At 44.7% G+C, this 22,542-nt stretch overlaps 1 protein-coding gene across 2 annotated transcripts in view; it reads left to right on the top strand.

Moving 5' to 3' along the window:
- ASPSCR1 (ASPSCR1 tether for SLC2A4, UBX domain containing) overlaps positions 1-22,542 on the top strand; it is a 70,718-nt gene that overhangs the window by 10,436 nt on the left and 37,740 nt on the right. The window contains exons 4-9 of one of the 2 annotated variants that reach the window (XM_040330799.1): positions 664-764; positions 3,445-3,505; positions 7,528-7,601; positions 11,125-11,614; positions 13,199-13,338; positions 15,848-15,929. In XM_040330799.1, coding sequence (XP_040186733.1) covers positions 664-764; positions 3,445-3,505; positions 7,528-7,601; positions 11,125-11,614; positions 13,199-13,338; positions 15,848-15,929 — 948 coding nt within the window. Of the gene's footprint in view, positions 1-660; positions 765-3,444; positions 3,506-7,527; positions 7,602-11,124; positions 11,615-13,198; positions 13,339-15,847; positions 15,930-22,542 lie in introns of both variants that reach the window. The other variant, XM_040330798.1, reaches the window with a different exon arrangement.

The raw sequence follows: 22,542 nt of genomic DNA, 5'->3' as shown, positions 1-22,542 counted from the left end.
ATTACGGAGTGACACCGGACCGCCTATTGCATTATATATGCCCTTTACTTCTCATCTTTTGTGAGTAGCCATTTGGCTGTATGTTATTAATGCCACAATAAACTTTCAGTTATACTGCACTTAGATTGGCATATATTTTTATTTATTTTTTACCTGCAATCAAATGTGCATTTATTATTATTATTTTTTTAAGTGAACTTTTACTCTCTCCATCAACTCATTTCCACCTCGTTACTCTTTTGTATGACTTGCTCTTTTCTTTCAGATTGTAAGCTCTCACCAGCAGGATTCTCCTAACCTTGAACTGAATTATGTAACCCTACTGTCTTCCTTTTATATTGTGAAGTGCTCCACCAATCATCTATTAAAATACCGTAATCATTATATTAATAATAATTTATGTGCAAAGTAAAAAACAAACACAAAACAAAGTTGCAGCATAAAGCATTCACAAATCTTTCAGTGGTCAGACTCAAGTGAAGCTAATTCTGATTGATTTACATTAGCGTGTACATAATCTCTGCACTGCCAAGCCAAAAGCTTGTAAAAAATTAAGCACTAGTTTTATTTACAGCTAAAGTAAGGAGCACAGGCAGCTATTTAGCAGCTAATGAAATAATAGGCTGCATAAAATAACACTTTTGTTCTGTTCTGTTTCAGAAGGTTCGGGTAGCCTTGCAGTTGGAAGATGGGGCCAGGCTGCAAGATGAATTTCCGTGCACCAAGACTCTCTGGGATATCCTGGTCTCTTTCCCGCAAACTAAGTAAGATCCAAGAGCGTTTTGTTATTTTTTTATTTATGTTTTATTTTTAGGATATCTAAAGGTTTGTTTGTTTAAAAAAAAAAAAAAAAAAAAAAAACATGTCATACTTACCTCCGCTGTGCAGTTGGTTTTGCACAGAGTGGCCTCGATTCGCCTCTTCTGGGGTCCCTCAGTGGCGCTCCTGGCTTCTCCTCTTTTCGAAACAGAAAATTACGCGCTATCAATAGTAAGCAGCTCACACTACCAATGGACAATAGTGGAATACAGAACAAACATAAAAAGTGTAGCGCATAAAATTAATAGATCACCCAATGAAAGGATGAATAAACAGTGCATCAAACAAATGGTGAAAAAATTCTGATGACAATATATCAACCAAAAAAGTGATGTATCTGTATAGACACTGGATGGTGTATAGGTAAAATCAAAATAAATACCGTATTTATCGGCGTATACCGCGCACTTTTTTCCCCTTCGGGGGAAAATTGTGGGTGCGCGATATACGCCGATCCCCGCTGTCTCCGACATTGTCCGAGCCGAGTGTACTGCGCACTCGGCTCGGTCAGGCTTAGCCCCGCCCACAGCAACGCGAGAGGAGCTGAGACAAGCCAAGAGGAGCCGAACACACAGGAAATCCGGCTCCACTCGGCTCGCGCCAAAATCAAAAAACGGACACCGGAGACGCTCACCTGGATGGAGGCCGCAGACGGACACGCTGGACGAGACGGACACCTGGATGGAGCTGGATGAGACGGACACCTGGATGGAGGCCGCAGACGGACACGCTGGACGAGACGGACACCTGGATGGAGGCCGCAGACGGACACCGCCAAAGCCGCAGACGGACGCCGGATAAGGCCGCAGACGGATGCCAGACAAGGCCGCCGATGGACGCAGGGCAAAAATGTCCCTATTTTTTTTTCCTTTTTTACCTTGCTGAGCTTGGGGCGCGTGTTATACGCCGGGGCGCGGTATACCCCGATAAATAGGGTATATGTGAAAAAAAGTCCAATGTGATGAAAATTGGTGATAATAGTCCCAATGCCTCGGAATGAAGTGCAGTAAAGAAATTCACCACCGATCATTGAAAGAAAGGCTTACCAGAGATACTGTACCCTATTGGACATATGCCCAGAGGGTCAGTAAAGGAGGGTATAAACCACTCTCAGGCTTGGATCATCGGCTGAAATTCTCACGGAGACGTCTCGCATGTCAATCAGAGAGGAACCCAGGGATCGAATCAGGAAAAAGGTCGCTTCCAGGGGTACCCAATGTGGGGCAAAATTTAAACCAATATGTAGAGATGTAGGAGAAGAAGAGAAAGGCACATAGCGTATTACTGAAAGGTACCAATGTTTAATGTAGGTAAAAACACTTACATTATAAAAGGTGATCAGCGCTTTCAAATGTACAAAGTGGCAGCGGTGGGGTCTCCTCTTCTTGAGTACCCCGTTGGGTGCGCTCCTGTGTCCTGCTGCTGCGTCTATTGACACAGTTGGCAGGACTCGGGCCCCGCCCCCCGACTTCCATGTCATTGGATTTGATTGACTGGGTCCCTCAGCGGGGTAATGATGGGAACTGATGGGCGGCAATGATAAGCATTGCTGTTGAGGCACTGATCGGCATTACCGATTGGCATCCTGGTCGACACTGGCATCACATGTGGGCATTACTGACGGGCACTGGTGGGCGTTGCTGATGGGTCTGCACTGATAATCAATGAAATGATTATCAGCGCAGACCCCCCGTCAGGAGAGCTGCTGATTGGCTCTCCTCTACCCACGGCCTTGTCAGTGTGAATCGAGGAAAGCTGATTAAGGGCACTTCCTGGTTACCATGTGATCAGCTGTGATTGGACACACGGATCGACACTCTGCACCATTGATCGCCTCGCTGCGCGCACACGTGCAGCTTATTCTGCTGGACTTCATTTGACACCCAGTCAGGATAACAGAACCACCCCGCGGCCGTCATTCTGCATATAGCAGGCGGGAAGTGGTTGAAGGCTTCTGAGATAAGGGCAGTCACTGCTGACCAAAAGGGTCTAACCTTGGTAAAGGACCATACCATATGTAGGTGGTCTCCTTGTTCTATTTCTCATTAATGACACGTAGGGGTGATCCTCTTGCGCATCAAAAGAAGCCCTTTGGGAGTGAAATATGTGCAATGGAAATACCTTAACTGTGTTAGCTTATCCCTGGTGGAAATTACTGTATCTGGATAGTAGAAGGTATTTGGTTTTTATATTTAAGTGGAATTCCAGCTTACACCTAACTAGCCTTAAAACTGTCCCCTTCCCTCTCTAACACCTATGCTAACAAACCTGGGTAATGCTGGGTACACATGGGCCAAAAACGGTCGTTCGCCCCGTGTGTACAGCTCCCTGTCCGACATAAGCCGATCTCAGGATTCTGTTCTATAAAGTGCAATGTAATATGTCGCTATTTATACCAGGTATGATAACTTAACCGCTCATTGTAATATTTTTACCCGAAACTTTCACTGATCTGACCACTGCTGAATTCTGATTGGTTCCTGTAGGTCAGCATTCTTTCCACCGGCTCTTTGCACCTCCATATTGAATAAACTTGATATTTTGTCAAGTTTTTGGTAACGTTCCTGGCACATATGAAGTGATGCTGTCTGCGTTTTGAGGTTTACGGCTGTTTGTGTTTTGCAGGGTGTGTTTGGACGAGGTTCCTCCTGGAAACGTCGCCGTATGCATTTATATGCGGGATGAGGTAAGGCAATGCACAGAGCGGCAAATTCTGTAATCCAGACAGCTCGTTAATGATTCATTGACTCCGGCGCTTTCAGCTCGCACCTCCTTTACGTTTCCTCAAAACTCAGCGACTGATGCATCAGGGTGGACGCAAAGACCGCCACCTGCACACTTTGATGTGGCAATAAAAGTCCACCTTTAAGTGGGATTTAAAACAAAAATACAAATGACTTCATTGGCATGTGACATTATAGTCTGCGTATCCAGTAGTTTTCCTAAATGGCCAGGCCACCCAAATGGGATGTTTTCATTTTGGATAGGTGCTAGCGGATTGAATCACTCAGACATATAAGCGCGTAACATCATAGAGTGCTATTTTTTTTGTATGACAGCTTTTTTATTTTTTACGATTGGCCCCCTGCTTTGCTTTTTATTGATTTGGAGCAGAGTTCTTCTTTAAAGTCAATTTGCTGGTCGGTGGCGGGCCTTGTTTTTATAGTCAGGCCACCCAAATCTGTTAGGTTTATACACCAAATTTTATATGTCCGGGGGACTCGAATGGCATGACGTCTGTGTTTGAGTTCCCACCTGTACCCACCCGCCAAAGCCATTAGGGCGGTATGTTGGCTTTAGTTACAACAACATTGGCGCAGTCGTTTTGCACATGTTGAGTTAAAGAAGCGGTAAGGAATTCCACTCCCTAAAAGTAGATTGGTAGGGAAATGAAATAATCGCCCTTCAACATAAACTATTAGCATTTAAATGGGTCTTGACAAACTTGCATAAAAACACAGGGCGACTAATCACTGTGAATGCACCTATTTTAGTGTACCAACGTCCCGATAAAGCGACAATGGAAGTTAATGGACTAATAAATTTGGACTTTTGGCGGTACAGGTAATTAATGTAAAAGATCTATAAATATTTATAAAAATTGCATAGATAGAAACTTGTATACACAATTTCATAAGACAATGTCAGCATATGATATCAGTCCATCTAACACAAAGTAAGAGAAGGGTTTATAGTTATGCAGATACATTCATAATTTTTTTTTTTTTTTACATACCTTTCTGATGCTATGCGTTCTTATGTTATGAATGTATCTGCATAAGTATAAACCCTTCTCTTACTTTGTGTTAGATGGACTGATATCATATGCTGACAATGGCCCGGATTCATAGAGAGCGGGCGCACATTACGCCGCGGTAGCGCAAATAATATACGCTACGCCGACGCAGCGCAGAGAGGCAAGCATGGAATTGACAAAGCCAGTGCTGCCAAAACTGCGCTGGGTTTTGAAGGCGTAAGTCGGCATAGGTGGAAGTGGGTGTGAGCCATGCAAATGATGGGCCGAGCGCCAGACAGATACGTATCACCAACTGCGCATGTGCTGAGACGAGGACGTAACCCTCTGCGCATGCTCATAACCACGTCGGAACAACTGCCTAAAATACGCCTAATCACTGCCTACGGCGTGAACGTAACCTACGCCCAGCCACACACATGTCCAACGTAAACTCCGTAAAATACGCCGGCTTGTCTTCCCTGGTGCAGACCTTTGCATGTCTGCTGCTGGGTTACACCTCCTTTATGGGGCTTAACTTTACGCCGGACGTACAACTTACGCGCACATCGCGTAGCCTGCACGTAGGTTCGTGAATCGCCGTATTTCCCTCATTTGTATATTTAAATAGAAAATCAATGGGACCGCCACATGCGTCCAGCCTAAATATGCGCCCACGCTACGCCGGCGTAGGCAAGTTACGTAGGCGGGATGAAGCCTGTTTTTAGGCGTATCTTAGTTTGTGGGTCCGGCGCACAGATACGACGGCGCACATTTGCACTTACGCGGCGTATCTTGAGATACGTTGGCGCAAGTGCTTTGTGAATCCAGGCCATTGTCTTATGAAATTGTGTATACAAGTTTCTATCTATGCGTTTTTTATAAATAAATATTTATAGATCTTTTACATTAATTACCTGTACCGCCATAAACTATTAGCATCCAGATATATTGTTTACCGATAATTTAAAGGAGGTTGATATCCAATCAGTAAAATCTCATGTAGATTTTATTATGTTTATTCAATTTCAAAAGAAAATTTCAATCTACGGCATTCATGCTTTTTCAAAAGTCGTTTCAAAAAAATCTACACCCTTCAGTTAAAGCGGATGTGCCATGGGAAAATAATATTAAAAGCCAGCAGCTACAAATACTGCAGCTGCTGACTTTTAATATTAGGACACTTACCTGTCCTGGAGTCCAGCGCCGATCGCAGCAGAGGACGAGCGATCGCTCGTCTCTCTGCTGCTCCGCCCGCCATCCACGCTGAGGGAACCAGGAAGTGAAGCACTGCGGCTTCACTGCCCGGTTCCCTACGGCGCATGCGCAAGTCGCGCCCGCCGATTGGCTCCCGCTGTGTGCTGGGAGCTGAGTGTTCCCAGCACACAACGGGGGGGCGACGGGATGTGACGGAATGCCGGGCCGGAAGTGGGTGCAAATACCTGTCTTTAGACAGGTATCTGCACCCCCCTCCCCCCTGAAAGGTGTCAAATGTGACACCGGAGGGGGGGGGGGAGGGTTCCGATCAGCGGGACTCCACTTTAGGGTGGAGATTCTGTCATAAAGGTCTTTGTTTACAAGGCTGCTGTTAGAAATCACAGGGCCCTGTAGAGCAGGGATATGCAATTAGCGGACCTCCAGCTGTTGCAAAGCTACCCATCATGCCTCTGCCTCTGGGTGTCAGAGTCTTGCTATGCCTCATGGGACTTGTAGTTCTGCAACAGCTGGAGGTCCGCTAATTGCATTTCCCTGCTGTAGAGCAACCTGACAGCCCATCCCCCCTCTTCTTTCCTTTTTTTTTTTTTTTAACAGCCTTGTTGGGATGACCTTATCTAAACAGACCCCTAATTTCTCAAATTCGAGACAGAGTAAGGAACTAAGGACAGAGATTCCCCAGTGCCTTTCTCTGCAGCCTCAGCTGCACTGGACAGTGAATTAATGGGAAGCACTTTGCAGCTCCTTGTTCATTCACAAACACACTTTTAAAGGATGGACACCAAGGATGGTGCCAATTTTTTACTGTGTTCATTCAGGAAAGGAAGGGGCTGGTAAATGGGACATATTTACTGCAAACCCCCGCTGTCCATACCAAAAAACATCCTCTTTTGTGCCCTCAGCAGCTGCTGGCGGGGGAAGAGAGGAGGGAAGCTAGCACTGCTGCAGGGGAAGGGGGCACACAGAAAGGCCTGGACATCAGGGGGCTTGGGGGACACAGATACCAGTCTCTCTGCAAGTCAGCCTAAGGAAAAATAAAAGGAGGCAAAGCCAGCAAAGCTGCAGGTGGAGCCACAAGAGTTGACAATAAGGCAGTACAGCCATCGCTCTTCCTCGGCAGGTGCCCAGGCCCCCCTTTTGAACTGATGGGGGCTGGGTCCCCGGTATAGGAAGGCTGGCTGTATTGCCTTATCAGCGGCCCTGTTTGTTCATACCCTTTGTGTTCTGGTGTGAAAACGCTCACGGTCTGCCCGCTGTGTTTCTATGTTGTCACTCTCTGGGGTTTATTTACTAAAGCTAAAGAGTACAAAATTGGTCACATTTCTGCATAGAAATCAATCGGCTTCTAACCCCAGCTTGTTCAATTAAGCTTTGGCAATAAAACCTGGAAGCCGATTGGTTTCTTTGCAGAATTGTGACTTATTTTGCCCTCTCTAGCTTTAGTAAATAAATCCCTCTGTCTCATACACTTCCAACAGATTGCACAATATGTGCACATAGACAAAAATCTGACTGCCAAGAGACTGCAGATTGGTAGTATGACAAGGGATGAATAAATGTGTAAACCAATATTTAAAAATGATCAATAAAATCATTTTTTCTTTTTTTCTGGTTCAGATTTACTCACCTTGAGGTGATTTAGGTCATCTTAGGTCCTATATGATTGTGTACATGTATAGAGCGGTCAGTCTGAGGTATATAGGGATATTAACTATAAATTAGACAGAAATCCAACCACTTAATCGATTTTTGTTTCTCAGGTATCTGGTGAATCACTTCTGAAGCAAACCTCTCTTCAATCTTTGGGACTCACAGGTGGAAGTGCCATAATCAGGTCAGTAAAAACAAGTAAGGATGGTCATACATAGATCGAAAGTTCAGCTGGTTCAGCAGGAGCCTGACAAATTTCAATCAATGTATGGGCGTTCCCGTTCATGAGAAGTCAATCTATCGATCTATCTACTTCTCATGAACTGGCTTGCTGGTACGTTTTCGCTCGATCAGCACATGCAGCCAGTAGGCTGCAATGCTGATCCAGGTATTCTGACACCAGGGTAGTACCATTGTTAGAATACAATGACACAGCGGGGAGGATTTCTGTATCCACTGAATTGAATGTTTGGCTGGGGAAAACATTTCAGTTTTTTTTTTTCATTCCGCCGAAAGGCTAAACTAAAACAACAGAACCATGTATAGTGAGTTTTAGGGTGCATTATTATACACGTTTTATATAGCGCCAACAGTTTACGCAGCGCTTTACAGTGTAGAGGGGGGACAGCACAATTACAGTACAGTTCAATACAGAAGGGACAGGAGGGCTCTGCTCGTAGAGCTTACATTCTAAAGGAAAGGGGTGGTGGTACAAAAGGTAATAGATGCAGAGAATGATTTAAAGGGGGTGGATTACGGACAGTTGTTAGGTGGTTGTGGGATAGGCTTCCCTGAATAAATTAGTTTTAAGGGATCTCCTAAAGGTGGATAGGTTAGGGGCTGATCGGACACACCGGGGTAGGGAGGTCAAGAGGATGGGAGAGGCTCTGGAGAAGTCCTGAAGACGAGCATGGGAGGAGGTAAAATGCGCCAGCACTGCGATTGGATGCGACAACCCCAGCGGAGGGGTTCCCGTGATTAGCTACAAGTAGGGGTGCAACGGATCGTGACCGATCTGCGATCCGTACGGGTCGGCCTGTACGGATCGGCACAGATTGCGATCCGCGGAACATATCGCTGCCGCGGCCTTAGGAAAGGCCGCGGCTTTGGCCTAGCTCCGGAGCGGTCAGCCATCTTGGTACACCTGGCGGCGGCGGTGGTGACGTCATCACCCCTCTGCTTGTGGATCTTCTATTCTACGAGAGCGCGCAAAGCGGTACAGTGCAGTACAGTGAGTTGGATCATTTTTGGACTGGCTTTTATTATGCCTAAACTATTGGCTAACTAATGGTAATGGCTATTATTACTAATATGTGGGGGCAATGTTATACTAGTACTACTGGATATTATTACTATTGTCATGTGGGGGCAATGTTATACTAGTACTACTGGATATTATTACTATTGAAAATATAGCCAGAATAGGAAAAAACATAAAAATGCAGATGGATATATGAAGAAAAAGTCTTAAAAAGCCACGAAACAAAGTTCATATGACTCTATCCAGTAATTTTCCTTGTGAAAGAGAAGTGGATTGTGCAGACAATGTGAAAGACTCTTGATTGATGTGAGGTAAGCTGTCACCAATACACCCGTGAGGAAGGATAAGATTGCCTGCTTACCAGATGAAAAGACTGTTTTGCATCAGTCTAATAGGGCCTGTGGGAAGTCTGGTCTCCCAATACCTTAGCCGTCAAGATAACCACGGTATAGCTCAGCATACAATCCGAAGAGTCATAAACCAAAAAAAAGAGAAGAAGGACCTCTCATAGCGTATAACGTTTAAAAATAAAAGAGGGTTTAATAAAAATTGCACTTACAATTAGGCAATATAAATACAGCATGGATAGCAAAACGTCTCCGATCTCTTGTTCCGATGCTTCTCGCTACTCGGTCAGGAAAACACAGCCGGCGTTCAGGACGGAACGCGATGACGTCACGGCACCGTGGGAGACCAGACTTCCCACAGGCCCTATTAGACTGATGCAAAACAGTCTTTTCATCTGGTAAGCAGGCAATCTTATCCTTCCTCACGGGTGTATTGGTGACAGCTTACCTCACATCAATCAAGAGTCTTTCACATTGTCTGCACAATCCACTTCTCTTTCACAAGGAAAATTACTGGATAGAGTCATATGAACTTTGTTTCGTGGCTTTTTAAGACTTTTTCTTCATATATCCATCTGCATTTTTATGTTTTTTCCTATTCTGGCTATATTTTCAGTTTATTCCAGAATGACTTTTTTTGTTTATTATTAATTTATATGAGCACAATATCACTCACTAGCGCTGCACTGTTTTTTTCTTTTTTATGTTACCAAGTTGTTGTACACAATTTAGTGCTAGCAGCTATTTACATTTATAATTCAATATTTAATTTAGCGCAGCGTCAACCTTTTGGTTTTTGTTTATTTCTATTATTACTATTGTCATGTGGGGGCAATGTTAAACTACTGGCTATTACTATGTGGGGGCAATGTTAAACTACTGGCTATTATTACTATGTTGGGGCAATGTTGCACTGGAACAGTGATGGTGATGACGAGTGGGGGGCAATGGTGGACATTACGTGATGAGTGGGGGGCTGGGGGCAATGGTGGATTGCGGGATGCAGTAATTTCAACACAAAACTGAGCCTTTTTTGCTTAAATACAGTATTTGTAAATCCGACGGACAGTTTAAATGTTAAATTTAAAGTGAAAATCAGAGGTGTTTTGTCACATTAGCAACCATGTGAGGTCAGCAGGTTTGCTGCGGCTTTTAAAAATTAACATTAAACAGTCCGTCAAATTTCCAAATACTGTATTTAAGCACATGAGCTCCGTTTTGTGTTGATCCGAAAATGATCCGATCCTTGACTCCTGATCCGAGGATCGATCCGATCCGTGAGATTTTTGATCCGTTGCACCCCTAGCTACAAGAGGCAGCCCCATTGTAATCAATGGGACGCTGCAGGCTCTCGCAACTAATTGCAGACACTCACATGTCATTTTCAATGCAGCAATCACATTCAAGTGATCAGTTTTGGATGTAGGCAGCTAATCGCGGGAACCCCCGCTTGGGTTCTCGCATCTAATCGCAGTGTTTGTGATCCACTTTGATAAAAAAAAAAAAAAAGTGCATACTATTGTTATTGTTACATAAGGCATTTTGGAATTTAATATTACAAATAGCCTTTCAATGTTAGGTCATCCCCAGCTAGGATACTCTTTATATTTATCATTATTTAAATGTTGACAGGACAGAATTGCTCATATTTATTTAACTTGTACAGTGCATGCATAAGCAGCTGTTTTCAGCACTCCCGTGTGTCATGGGATGCTCGACAACTTCTAGGAATTACGGGAGCTGTGACATCACTTATAGGCTCCCATGTCCTAGATGTTGACGGTGCTCCCTCCTCTTCCCTGTAGCAGCCACTCGCTGACACAGGGGAGCTGGAATTGCAGGATCACATGACCAGACGGGAGGGGAATTTTTTTTTAATAATAATAATTACGGTATACAGATATTTTTTTTTTTATTCAGGGTAGGTAGGAGTGTTGGGAGGGGGTGGCAGTTTAGTGTTATGCTTAAATACTACTTTAACCATCTTCCTGGAGCCTCGGCTTCATGAAAATATCTGATTGCTTGCTGTAAAGACCTTTTAAAACCAAGAAACTGTGTTTTTGTAGTAAAGCTTATGATCTAATAATCTCATTCATAAGGTTTGTAGTGAGGAAGATTGACTCACCTGTAAGCGGACAACCACCAAGCACAGAGGCGGGCACAAAAAAACAGACGGATTCTGGCCTCAAAGAAGAGTCCAGAGGTCCTCCAGCAACAGAAGATGTGAAGAAAGAGCCTGTTGCCTGCCAGGAAGAGAGGTTGTCCATTAAGGCCACAGAAAGAAAAGAACCTAAAGAAGTTGTAACCCCTCAAGCAGCAGTTCCCTGTGTGGAGAAAGCACAGTCCAGTGTGGACAGTGTAAAGCCAAAAGCTTTTGCTTCTGCTCCTGTTCCCGCTATTGTTCCTGCTCCTGCTCAGGCTCAAGTGACTTCCTTTGTTCCATTCCAAGGTGGAGGCCATCGTCTAGGTGGTGCCAACGTTCCTTCAGCTTCATTCGAAGATGACCTACCATGTGCCACTGCTCAAGAACCTTTACACAGTCCAGAACATTCTAAGCCAAAGAAGTCAAAGACTGATAATGAGTCAAAGGTGAGCTGTGGCGTGACTACAGGGGGGTGCCATGTTAATCCAGAGCCAATGAAATCACGGGGGCCCCAGAATAACCTTCCCTCCCTCATTGGCCATGGGCTCTAATTGCATTCTATGCAGGAAAAACAGCATTTTTTCCCTTTCATTCTACTTCCTGCTTTTAAAAAGTTTGTACAACCTAATGGTGAATGTCTCTTTTTCTTTTTGAAATCAATTGAGAGCTCACTAACCCAATTGAATGGAGGATCTTTGCTCTGCATTTTTTATTTAATTCAATAATTGTATTTGCATTGCATACCATTTGGAAGCATTTTTTTTTTTTATTTAAATGATAAGCACAAAACTAAAAAATTGTCAGAGCCAACCTGTGTTCTCGGCATACTTCCTGTATTCAGTAATCTATTTATCTTTTTAAATCTTATCCGGGACTACAGAATGATTTAGCTGTTATATTGTAACTATCCCCAAGAGTGGGCGTGGTTCAATAGTTTAGCTAAAGACACCTGGGAGTGCTGACACCACAACAATCCTGTGTGTTGTCATCCCACAGCAGGAATTTAAAGTAGTGTAAGTTCACCTTATAGATTTTCTGTCAGAGCCGGTTCACACAGGGGCGCCACGACTTCGGGGGCGACTCGGCCAGGCGACCTGAAGACGACTTCCAAGGCGACTTGCAAAATGACTTCTGTATAGAAGTCAATGCAAATGGCCCCGAGTCGCCCCCGAAGTCGTACAAGAACCTTTTTCTAAGTCGGAGCGACTTGCGTCGCTCCTATTAGAACGGTTCTATTCACTAGAATGGGACGCGACTTGTCAGGCGGCTGCGTCGCCTGACGAGTCGCCCCAGTGTGAACCGGGTCTAAAGGTGAACTTGCACTTTAACAGAGTAATATTTGCTAACGGGAAATGCCCAAAGGCTATGTTCTGTACCTATAGAAATAATTTCTTCAATAAAAACAAATATTAAAAAATAAAATTTTACAGAGGAAATGCGGCAGTTTTTCATATAGAAAGCTGCCACAGATTCTGACCAGGTGTGAACTTGTACAAGATGTGAGCTTTCAGACCTCTCACGTCCCTCGTTGTGCCCGTGCAGTGATTATACTACACGAGCAGAGCCTGCAGGGTTAACAGTCCTCCGCTCTGAGCTTGAACTTATTTGGGGGGGGGGGGGGGGCATGCAGCTCCAGCTCTCTGTTTGCTCTTAATTAACAGGGGACTTGCATCCATTCGTTATTTGTGTCAGCATCTGCTCAATTTTTATGTTTAGAAGAATGGTGCAAGCATGGTGCATGCGCCGCTCTTTAACTCCCCCAGTCTGTCTTCTGGGTTTGTCAGTCTTCGCCTAGAAAGGCAGGTCTCTCTCTGGGCACTGCTGTGGGTGAAATGTTGTTTGCAGCACTGAGGACATGACTTAAAATGCTCTAGATGTAAATAAATGTGGAATCATAGTTCTAATTGTTAAGGTCAAAACAATCCGGTCCCCTCTGTGTATGGCCATCTGTAAAACCTTTCTGTGAAATATCCTAAGCACAGGTACTTTCTGGTCCAACATTAAATGAACTTTGATGTTTTTCCTTGCAGTCTCTAGACAGAGAGCCCATTGTGTGCCACCTGGATTTGGAGCAGGACGTACGTGCCAATAATAAGGATCTACCTGATGATTTTTTTGAGGTCACTGTAGATGATGTGAGAAGAAGGTTTGCGGAACTCAAAAATGTAAGGTAAAAGACTTGCTTTGCAGATCCGTTTTTTTTTCCAGTACATGTGTTCTGTGGGATGGGCGCGTAAGCATTTTGTATCTGATTGATGAAGTAATGCAGAGGTGGACAAAATAATGTAGAATCCAGGAGCCTAGTAATCCGATCTTGGAGCCAGAGAGTCATAAGGTCACCTTGGCTGCTCAAGAGCGCCTAGATCATAGTATTTGTTAATATACTTCCTTGAGATATATGCTTAAAGTGGAGCTCCAGGCTCCTTTATAAAAAAATAAAATAATCGGCGGCTACAAATACCGTAGCTGCTGACTTTTAATGTTGGGACACAGAGGTGTCTTCAGGGATCCAGAGGTGTCTTCAGGGATCCAGAGGTGTCTTCAGGGATCCAGAAGTGTCTTCACTGGAGCAGATTTTTCAATTGGCTCTCTGAGGCTGCCGCGACCATTTTGGCTAGGGGAAACCGGCAGTAAAAGCCTTGCGGCTTCACAGCCGGTTCCCTACTGCGCATACACGAAGCAAGCTACGCTTTTTGAATGTCCTGGCGGTGGGGGAAGGAGGCCGAACTTCCAGATGAGTCCGCTGCTGCACAGTTAGCCATTAGGTGCCGAATGTGGCAATGGGGGGGGGATAAGCAGGACTTCCCCCTTTCTTCCACTTTAAAGTGAAAGAAAAGCCTAATTATATCTATTCCTAAAAAAAAATCCACCCTCCTACCTATCCTTCCCTCCTACCTATCCTTCCCTTCTACCTATCCTTCCGAACCTGTATAAAAAAAAGATCTCTGTTCTTATCTTTTTTAAATCTGCTTCAGCTTGTCATGTGATCCTGTAGCTCCAGTGATCCTGCAGCTCCAGCTCCCCTGTGTCAGAAAGCAGCTGCTGCAGGGGAGAGGAGGGAGCATCGTCAATGGCTGGGAAATGGGAGCCTACGGTTGACGTAACATCTTCCGGAATTGAGAGCCATTGACGAGTTTCTCCTTACACAGAACTGCAGGATCACGTGACTGAACCGGAGCGGATAAAAAAATAGGTAAGTGGACACATCTTTCTCGTCATCTTCTTTGCGGTAAAAAGTCAATCACAGCGGCCCTTTACCATGTGATCAGCTGTGTCCAATCGCATCTGATCACATGTAAGCACACTTGCTGATTAGGGCCACTCCTTTCCTCACGCGCTGTCACAAATATGGTAACCAGTATTCTATCGAATAGTACGCAGTACGGAATGGTACAACAGCTGATCCCGATCAGCTGTTGTGACGGCTTGAAGATGCATTCGCAGATCGCAGGAGGCGCAATTGGAAACTCTGATGAGCGGCGAGGGGAAAAATGATTTGCAAAGCGAAATACGCCCTGCAAAACACTGAACCCGGTCAACTATACTAAAAAACTCACCCTTCAATACACCAAAGCCACCCGGCATGCGTGAGGCAGAATCGGAGAATGGCACTGTCCCTTGGCGCTTTGCAGATCATTTCTCCCTTGCCGCTCATTACAGTGTCGAACAGTGCCTCCTACAATCTGCGCATGTGTCTTCATGCCGTCACAACAGCTGATCGGTGCAGGCCGGAGTGGGAATTTTTCGTCAGAGGGCACCGGCTAGTAAATTAGGGGACACATACACAGATAATCGGGCAACTGATCACCAGTGCAGCCCCATCAGTGCCGCATATCAATGCCGCATCATCAACAAAGGAGAAAAATTACTTATTTGCTAAATTTTATAACAGAAACTTAAAGGGGTTGTAAAGGAATTATTTTTCTTTTCTTTAAATAGCTTCCTTTACCTTAGTGCAGTCCTCCTTCACTTACCTCATCCTTCCATTTTGCTTTTAAATGTCCTTATTTCTTCTGAGAAATCCTCACTTCCTGTTCTTCTGTCTGTAACTCCACACAGTAATGCAAGGCTTTCTTCCTGGTGTGGAGAAAGCCTCTTGAGGGGGCGAGCAGGAGTGTCAGGACACTCTCTACTTTGCAGATATCGAAAGGAGCTGTTTGTTAGTGGGCGTCCTGACACTCCTGCTCTCCCCCTCCCCCCCTCAAGAGGCTTTCTCCACACCAGGAAGAAAGCCTTGCATTACTGTGTGGAGTCACAGACAGAAGAACAGGAAGTGAGGATTTCTCAGAAGAAATAAGGACATTTAAAAGCAAAATGGAAGGATGAGGTAAGTGAAGGAGGACTGTACTAAGGTAAAGGAAGCTATTTAGGGGGGAAAAAAATAATTTACAACCCCTTTACATTTTTATAATTTTTTTTTTCAAAATTTGCAGACTTTTTTCGTTTGCTTAGCAAAAAATAAAAATCCAGTGGTGATTAATTACCAAAGGAAGGTTCTATTTCTGTGAAAAAATAATTATTTCATATGGAATATTTAAAAGGAAATCTTTTCAAACGACAAACAAATGCTCTGAGAATTTTCTTAAGACTTTTCGTTGTAAATTCTCTCCATCTATGGCCAGCTTTTCTCTGATTTCACATTGTGAGCTGTTTTATCTCTTCCTATGTTCTCTTCTCAGACATCGTCTGGAGGAAGCCCCGCTAATGACTAAAGCTTTAAGGGAAACACAACTGAAGGAAAAAGTGGAGAGATACCCAAAGGTAGGAATCCGATACCTAGCACATCCAAGGATTATTTCTCCCTGCTATTTACATTCCTTATCTAAAACTCGCATTGAAGGATGAGTGAGGAAATTGGCAGGACACTCTCTAGTAGATACATTATCCGAAAGAACAAGTGTGGGAGGATAATGCAGATAACAGCTTTCATCTGTCAACACCAGCAGAGGAAATTAGCTTTTGGGAGTCTTTTGATTTAGGCAGCTTAGAACAAGCTCTGGAAACTCGCAGCTCTCAAGCTGTCATATAACTTTGCTTTGCTGCCACCCTGTACAGCACAATCATATCAAGTTTAGAGTCAGAGTAAGAATCCTAAATGTCTTATGACTCTTAATTTTTAAATGCCAAAGTTGAAGTTGTTATTATACAGGATTTATATAGAGCCAGCAGTTTGAGCAGCACTTTACAATATAAAGTACAGGTACAGTACATTTCAAGACAAGAGGGTTAGAGGGCCTTGCTCGTGGGAGCTTACAATCTAACATAGAGGGTCAAGTGAAACAGAATATCTGTATGGTGATGAGTTGATGGTGAAAATAAAAGTTCAGTTGTTGGGTAGTTCACCTTTTTACAAGTCTTGCATTCAACGTTTGATATGAATTGTTTTATGTTATTTTTAGTGATGTCCAAAGTGTAATGCCCCGTACACACGATCGGAATTTCCGTCGGGATAAACTCTGACAGATTTTTCTGACGGAATTACATTCAAGCTGTCTTGCATACACACTGTCACACCAAATTCCGACCGTCCAAAACGCGGGGGACGTACAACACTACGACGAGCCGAGAAAAATGAAGTTCAATGCTTCCGAGCATGCATCGACTTGATTCTGAGCATGTGTGTTGTCTGAGTTCCATACAGACGAACGGAATTTTCCCCAAAAAAATTGGAATCGGAAAAAAGAGAACACGTTCTCTTTCCAAGTCCTTCGGAATTTCCGATGGAAAAACTCAGATGGGGCACACACACGGTCGGAATATCCGATGCAAAAATTCCGCTGACTTTTTCCATCGGAAATTCCGATCGTGTGTACAAGGCATAAGAAAGAAACACGGGGAGAGCATGGGAAATATACACAACTGAACCTCTTTTAGAGGAACAGAAGCATTTTTATACAATGGGCTGTTAAGTGCAGCTCATAGTTCAATAATACTTATTTAAAGTGATACTATGGGTTCACGTTTTTTTTTTTTTTAAATAACAAACATGTAATACTTACCTCCACTGTGCAGTTCATTTTGCACAGAGTGGCCCGATTGTCCTTTTCTGGGGTCCCACGGCGGTTTTCGCGGCTCCTCCCCGCAATAGATAACCCCCTCTGGGAAGCTATATCTGAGGGGGTTACCTTGCGGGCGCACTCCCGTGTCATACACTTGTGTATGATTCGGGCCCCACCCCCTGCCGGCCCCGTCATTGGATTTGATTGACAGCAGTGCAGCCATTGGCTCCCGCTGCTATCAATCTAATGAAGAGCTGAGAAGCCGCGGGGAGAGCTACACAAGATCGCCCCCATGGAAATTTGGGGCTCAGGTAAGTAAAACGGGGGGGGGGGGGGGCTGGGGGACCAGGCACAGCAAGGTGTTTTTTCACCTTAATGCACAGGATGCATTAAGGTAAAAAAACACAAGGGTTTACAACCCCATTAACCGCCTCCTGCCTGTCGTATAGACAAATGATGGCAGGATCCCCTCTCATTCTGGGCGACTTCGCCTGGGATGCGGCGTGACCCCGATCTCGGTAAAGAGCTGTGATCAATCACAGCTGATCACATATAAACAAGGAGCTGATCAGCAGCACTGACAACAACGATGGGACACTATTCCTTCCACTGACACCAATGATGGGACACTATTCCTTCTACTGACACCAACAATGGGGCGCTATTCCTCTCATTATTACCGGTGATGGGACATGATTCCTCCTCCTCCTGACCATAGGCCATATGTAATTTTCTACCCCTACTGACCCCCAAGCCTGAGTCATTGTTTGTTCCCAAAGACCCTGGGACATTTTCTACACCTACTGGCCACAGTCTGGCCCCCCTAAAGTCTGAACGACAGTAAACTGGCCCTTTATTTAGAAAGGTTGTACCTCCCGTCCTAGTGTGAAAGGGGCTTTACTCTTTTTTTTAACGTTTTGTTTTGTAGACTTTGACAATGATACCACAAACTTCTGGAGAGTGTTCTACACTTGGCTAGCTGTTGTGAAGAGTTCTTTCTTAGGCCCCTTTCACACTGTCGGACCGCTCAGGTCTGCCTGTCAGTTTTGACGGCGGACCTGAACGGCCGCTCCATGCAATCCCATGGAGCGTTGGATGTCAGCGGAGACATGTCCGCTGATATCCGACCCGATCTACCAAAATCAGACGTATGGCAAGACGTCCCCATCCGTCCATGGCGGACTGGATCGGGTGAGATCTGATGAAAACGGATATGCTGTCCGTTTTCATCAGATCTCTCCATAGGAATCAGCGGCGCTGCACAAGCCCCTCCCCGCTCAGTGAGCAGAGAGGCGGTACGTCCCCATCCGCCCATGGCGGATTGGATCGGGTGAGATCTGATGAAAATGGACATGCTGTCCGTTTTTATCAGATCTCTCCATAGGAGTCAGCGGCGCTGCACAAGCCCCTCCCCGCTCAGTGAGCAGAGAGGCGGTACGTCCCCATCCGCCCATGGCGGATTGGATCGGGTGAGATCTGATGAAAATGGACATGCTGTCCGTTTTCATCAGATCTCTCCATAGGAATCAGCGGCGCTGCACAAGCCCCTCCCCGCTCAGTGAGCAGAGAGGGGCTTGTCATCCGCCGGGTCAGCGGAGATCTGCGGACAGATCTCCCGCTGAGCTGGCGGACTCCGTAGTGACGGAGTCTGCCTAGTGTGAAAGGAGCCTTAACCTTGTAAAGAACTGCATGATCATCCTGGCCTTTTCGGTGTTACCGAGCTCACTGGTGCATTTTATATGTATTTCGCCATTTACCTAGAGTTAAGCTTTAAAAGCAAAACAGACGTTTCCTATATCTTTCCCCCCTTATGGGAAATGACTAAGAAAATGTAATTACCCTGGGGGATTATTGATCCCTGTATCAATAAGCAGCCTCTGTTTATAGAAGGGAAACAGATTTAGGTCTGCCATTTTTCCATTTGGAATACTTCTGTGTGACCTGTGCTTTCCAGCAGCGGCCCGGGTAAACAGAACATATGTGTCATTACAGCGATCGCTTCTTTCACCTTCTCTTCATCCTCTCTGAGCTCCGTCCAGGGTACAAGGAAAGACACATGAAGCAGCGTGTTTGAAATATTTGCCAAATCGGCAATGACTTGACAAAACTGTGCGGCTTTCACGGCGCTAGCCTTTCTCCTTTTGGGCAGTGTGGGGGGAATTATCTATGGTGTTTATTTTACTTGTGTATAGTGCCAACATTTTCTGTAGTGCTTAAAGAGCAACTTCTTAAAAAAGGCAGGCAGAGAGGACAGAGGACTAATAACCTTTATTGCCTGTGGTCACTCTGCAGCTGATCTTTTTCTCATTACTGACTTGCCATGCCCTGTTCTGCACTGTGTCCTTGTGTGTAGGTGGCCATCTTGGTGGCAGGGCTTTGCTTTCTTACGTTGGAGCCTCCAGCAAGGAAAACAGTGAGCAGCACAGTAATGACATCACCAAATCTGACTCCAGCTCTCCGAGACTAAAAGGCAGAAGCAACCGTGCTTTGGATGTGGTTGGTATGGTAAAGCCTCATACACACGATCGGATTTTCCAACAGGAATTGTGTGATGGCAAGCTTTTGTCGGAAAATCCGAGTGTTTGTATGCTCCATCGGACAATTGTTGTGTCGGATTTTCCAGCAACAAATGTTGGCTTGCATGCTTTAAAATATTCCGACAACAAATGTGTGCTGTCGGATTATCCGATCGTGTGTACGGAAGTCCTTCTGAAAAAAATCCAAATTCCAAACACACATGCTCAGAAGCAATGCTCACCATAACACAACACAACATTAGCAGAAGTTGCCCAAAGGGTGGCGCTAAAATGCTGAAAAAACACGTAGTTTTGAGTTTGTTGGCTGACAATTCTTTGCTGTTTGTATGCAAGACAAGTGCACCGGCAACGCACTTCGGACAAAAGTCCAATGCTTTGTCCGTGGAAAAATCTGATTGTGTGTATGAGGATTAAGTGTGTCAGGACTGGACTTTTGCTACTTTGAACAGCTCTTTTCTTTCAATGCCCTAAATGACAGCTGCACAGCTGTCAGTTTAATTACCATATTACCATCTACTCGTTGTTTCCGCAGTGACTCATCTGGTTACCATTAACTTGCATCATTAGTCCAGTCTGCAGCCTGCCCCTTTTCTCTTCCGTTCATAGACGGACACAGCCTTCATTGACAATTAGGGTTATGCTTCTTCCTACCAGGAGAGTCCTGGTAGGAAGAAGCATAACCCTAATGTCAATGAAGGCTGTGTCCGTCTAATGAACTCAGAGAAATGGATTTTACGGTGAGTACAAAAATCCTATTTTTTGCTATTTAAGCAGCTTGGCTGATTTCCTCCTTGCCCTTGCGTGGTCTATGATCTCCAGTGCATTCCTGCCTGTGTTCCTTTGTATGACTTGGCCTGGCTGACTTCTGATCCCTGTCCCTGATTTTTTTTCTTTTGATTACGCTCACTTCTGGTTTACTGACCCTGGCTTGTCTCATTGCCCACTCTGGCATCTCTTCAGCCCTAGGGCTTTCACACTGAGGCGATGCGCTGGCGGGAGAGAAAAAAATCTCCTGCAAGCAGCATCTTTGGAGCGGTGAGAGGAGCGGTGTGTATACCACTCCTTCCCATTTAAAACAATGGGAAACCGCGGTAATACCGCCCGCAATGCGCCTCTGCCGGCGGTATTGACCCTTTTTTGGGGGTTAATACCGAACTGCTAGCGGTGCTATATCGCCACCGCACCTCCCGCCCCAGTGTGAAAGGGGCCTTAGAGGCTCCTCTCTTCTCTTTTATACTCAATTGTGACATGCCGCTACTCTTATATCAAGACATTGCTTGTATATCAAGTCAAAATGTATTAAGACATTTTGCTTGTCTCTCAAACCAAGTTGCTCTCAAACCAAGTTACTCTCAAACCAAGGTTTTACTGTATTAAAACATTTTTTTTTAATGGGCTTATGTAATCAAATTTTCTGAGATACTGAATTTTGGGGTTTCACTACTCCTAATTATCAAAATTAAAAGGAAAAAATGCTTGAAATATATCACTCTGTGTGGAATGAATCTAAATAATAAATGAGTTTCACCCTTGGAATTGAATTCCTGAAATAAAATAACTTTTTGATGATATTCACATTTTTTTGAGCTGCACCTGTACATTCGCTCTGTTTGTGTAAGTGAACTTGCCTTTTGTCTTTTTTAGGTTTGCTTTTCTGCTTTTCTGTGTGCGGTGGAAGATTGCCACATAATCAGGCACACGCCATTCTAATTCTGGTTATTTCAGGAGATCTCAAAGCGGGGCTTTAATCCTGAGAAATGACTATTTCCAGTACAAAAACCCCCCACTTTGATCTTGCCTTGCTGGAACCTTTTTGTATTTACGTTCTGTTTCCCATAATTGCGGCCGTTACCGACGTCTTTACTGCTAAATAGGGAAAAACATCATGTCGCAAAGAATGGGGTTATTTTAGGAGATCAGTCCAAGAAGAGGCTGTCAGGCGGAAGGGGGCCCTGTGCGGTCCGGTTCTCAAGATAATTCTTGCGGTCTTTAATTAGAAACAATTCTGTGTTTTGTGCTTCTGCTGCTAAATCAGGTTCAAGACATCTTTCTGATGGCATGCTGGGTTCTGTACTATAAAACATATTTATGGGTAATGTTAAAGGCTTGAAAGGTATGTCAGCACCATATGTTGCCCTCAATGGAGATATTCTTGTTTCAGAACCTCAGTTTATTTTTTATTTATTCTCAATATGCTGGCCATGTTGCTTGGACAAATTGCCATATGTATTCGGTCATCTCCTTTTCTACTCCCTGCAGTTTCTTTAGCTCTTTTTGTATTGCTGTAAGCCAGGCATGTCCAAAGTCCGGCCCGGGGGCCATATGTGGCCCCCCTGTTGATTTAATATGGCCCCCCTGGGGATTTGGATATATATATTGTTTGTGGCCCCCAGGGCCACAAAAGATATATACTGTATTTATTGGCGCTGCCTTGGAGGGGGCAGGACAAACGCCGTCAGATTTCATGAAGAGAATCTCCTATTGGAAGTCCCGTCTCCTGGGATGCCATTGGACGACTGTTCTGTCTATCATAGGAGGTGGGACTTTGTATTAAAGAGGCCACAGAGTAAACAAGAGATTCTCCTGTTTGTAATCGGTCGGCACTCATCCAGCCCCCCTCCCTCTGCCCTCCGAGGCTGCAGATGGGCATCGTTAAGGCTGCACTGATGGCACATGTAAGGCTGCATTCATGGCACATATAAGGCTGCATTCATGGCACATGTGAGGCTGCATTGGTTGCAATGGTGAGGCTGCATTGGTTGCAATGGTGAGGCTGCATTGGTTGCAATGGTGAGGCTGCATTGGTTGCAATGGTAAGCCTGTGCGTGTTGTATGCCG

The sequence above is a fragment of the Rana temporaria genome, chromosome 12, assembly GCF_905171775.1.
Source record: "Rana temporaria chromosome 12, aRanTem1.1, whole genome shotgun sequence".
Classification (NCBI taxonomy): domain Eukaryota; kingdom Metazoa; phylum Chordata; class Amphibia; order Anura; family Ranidae; genus Rana; species Rana temporaria.
This window is presented reverse-complemented; position numbering and strand designations above follow the sequence as displayed.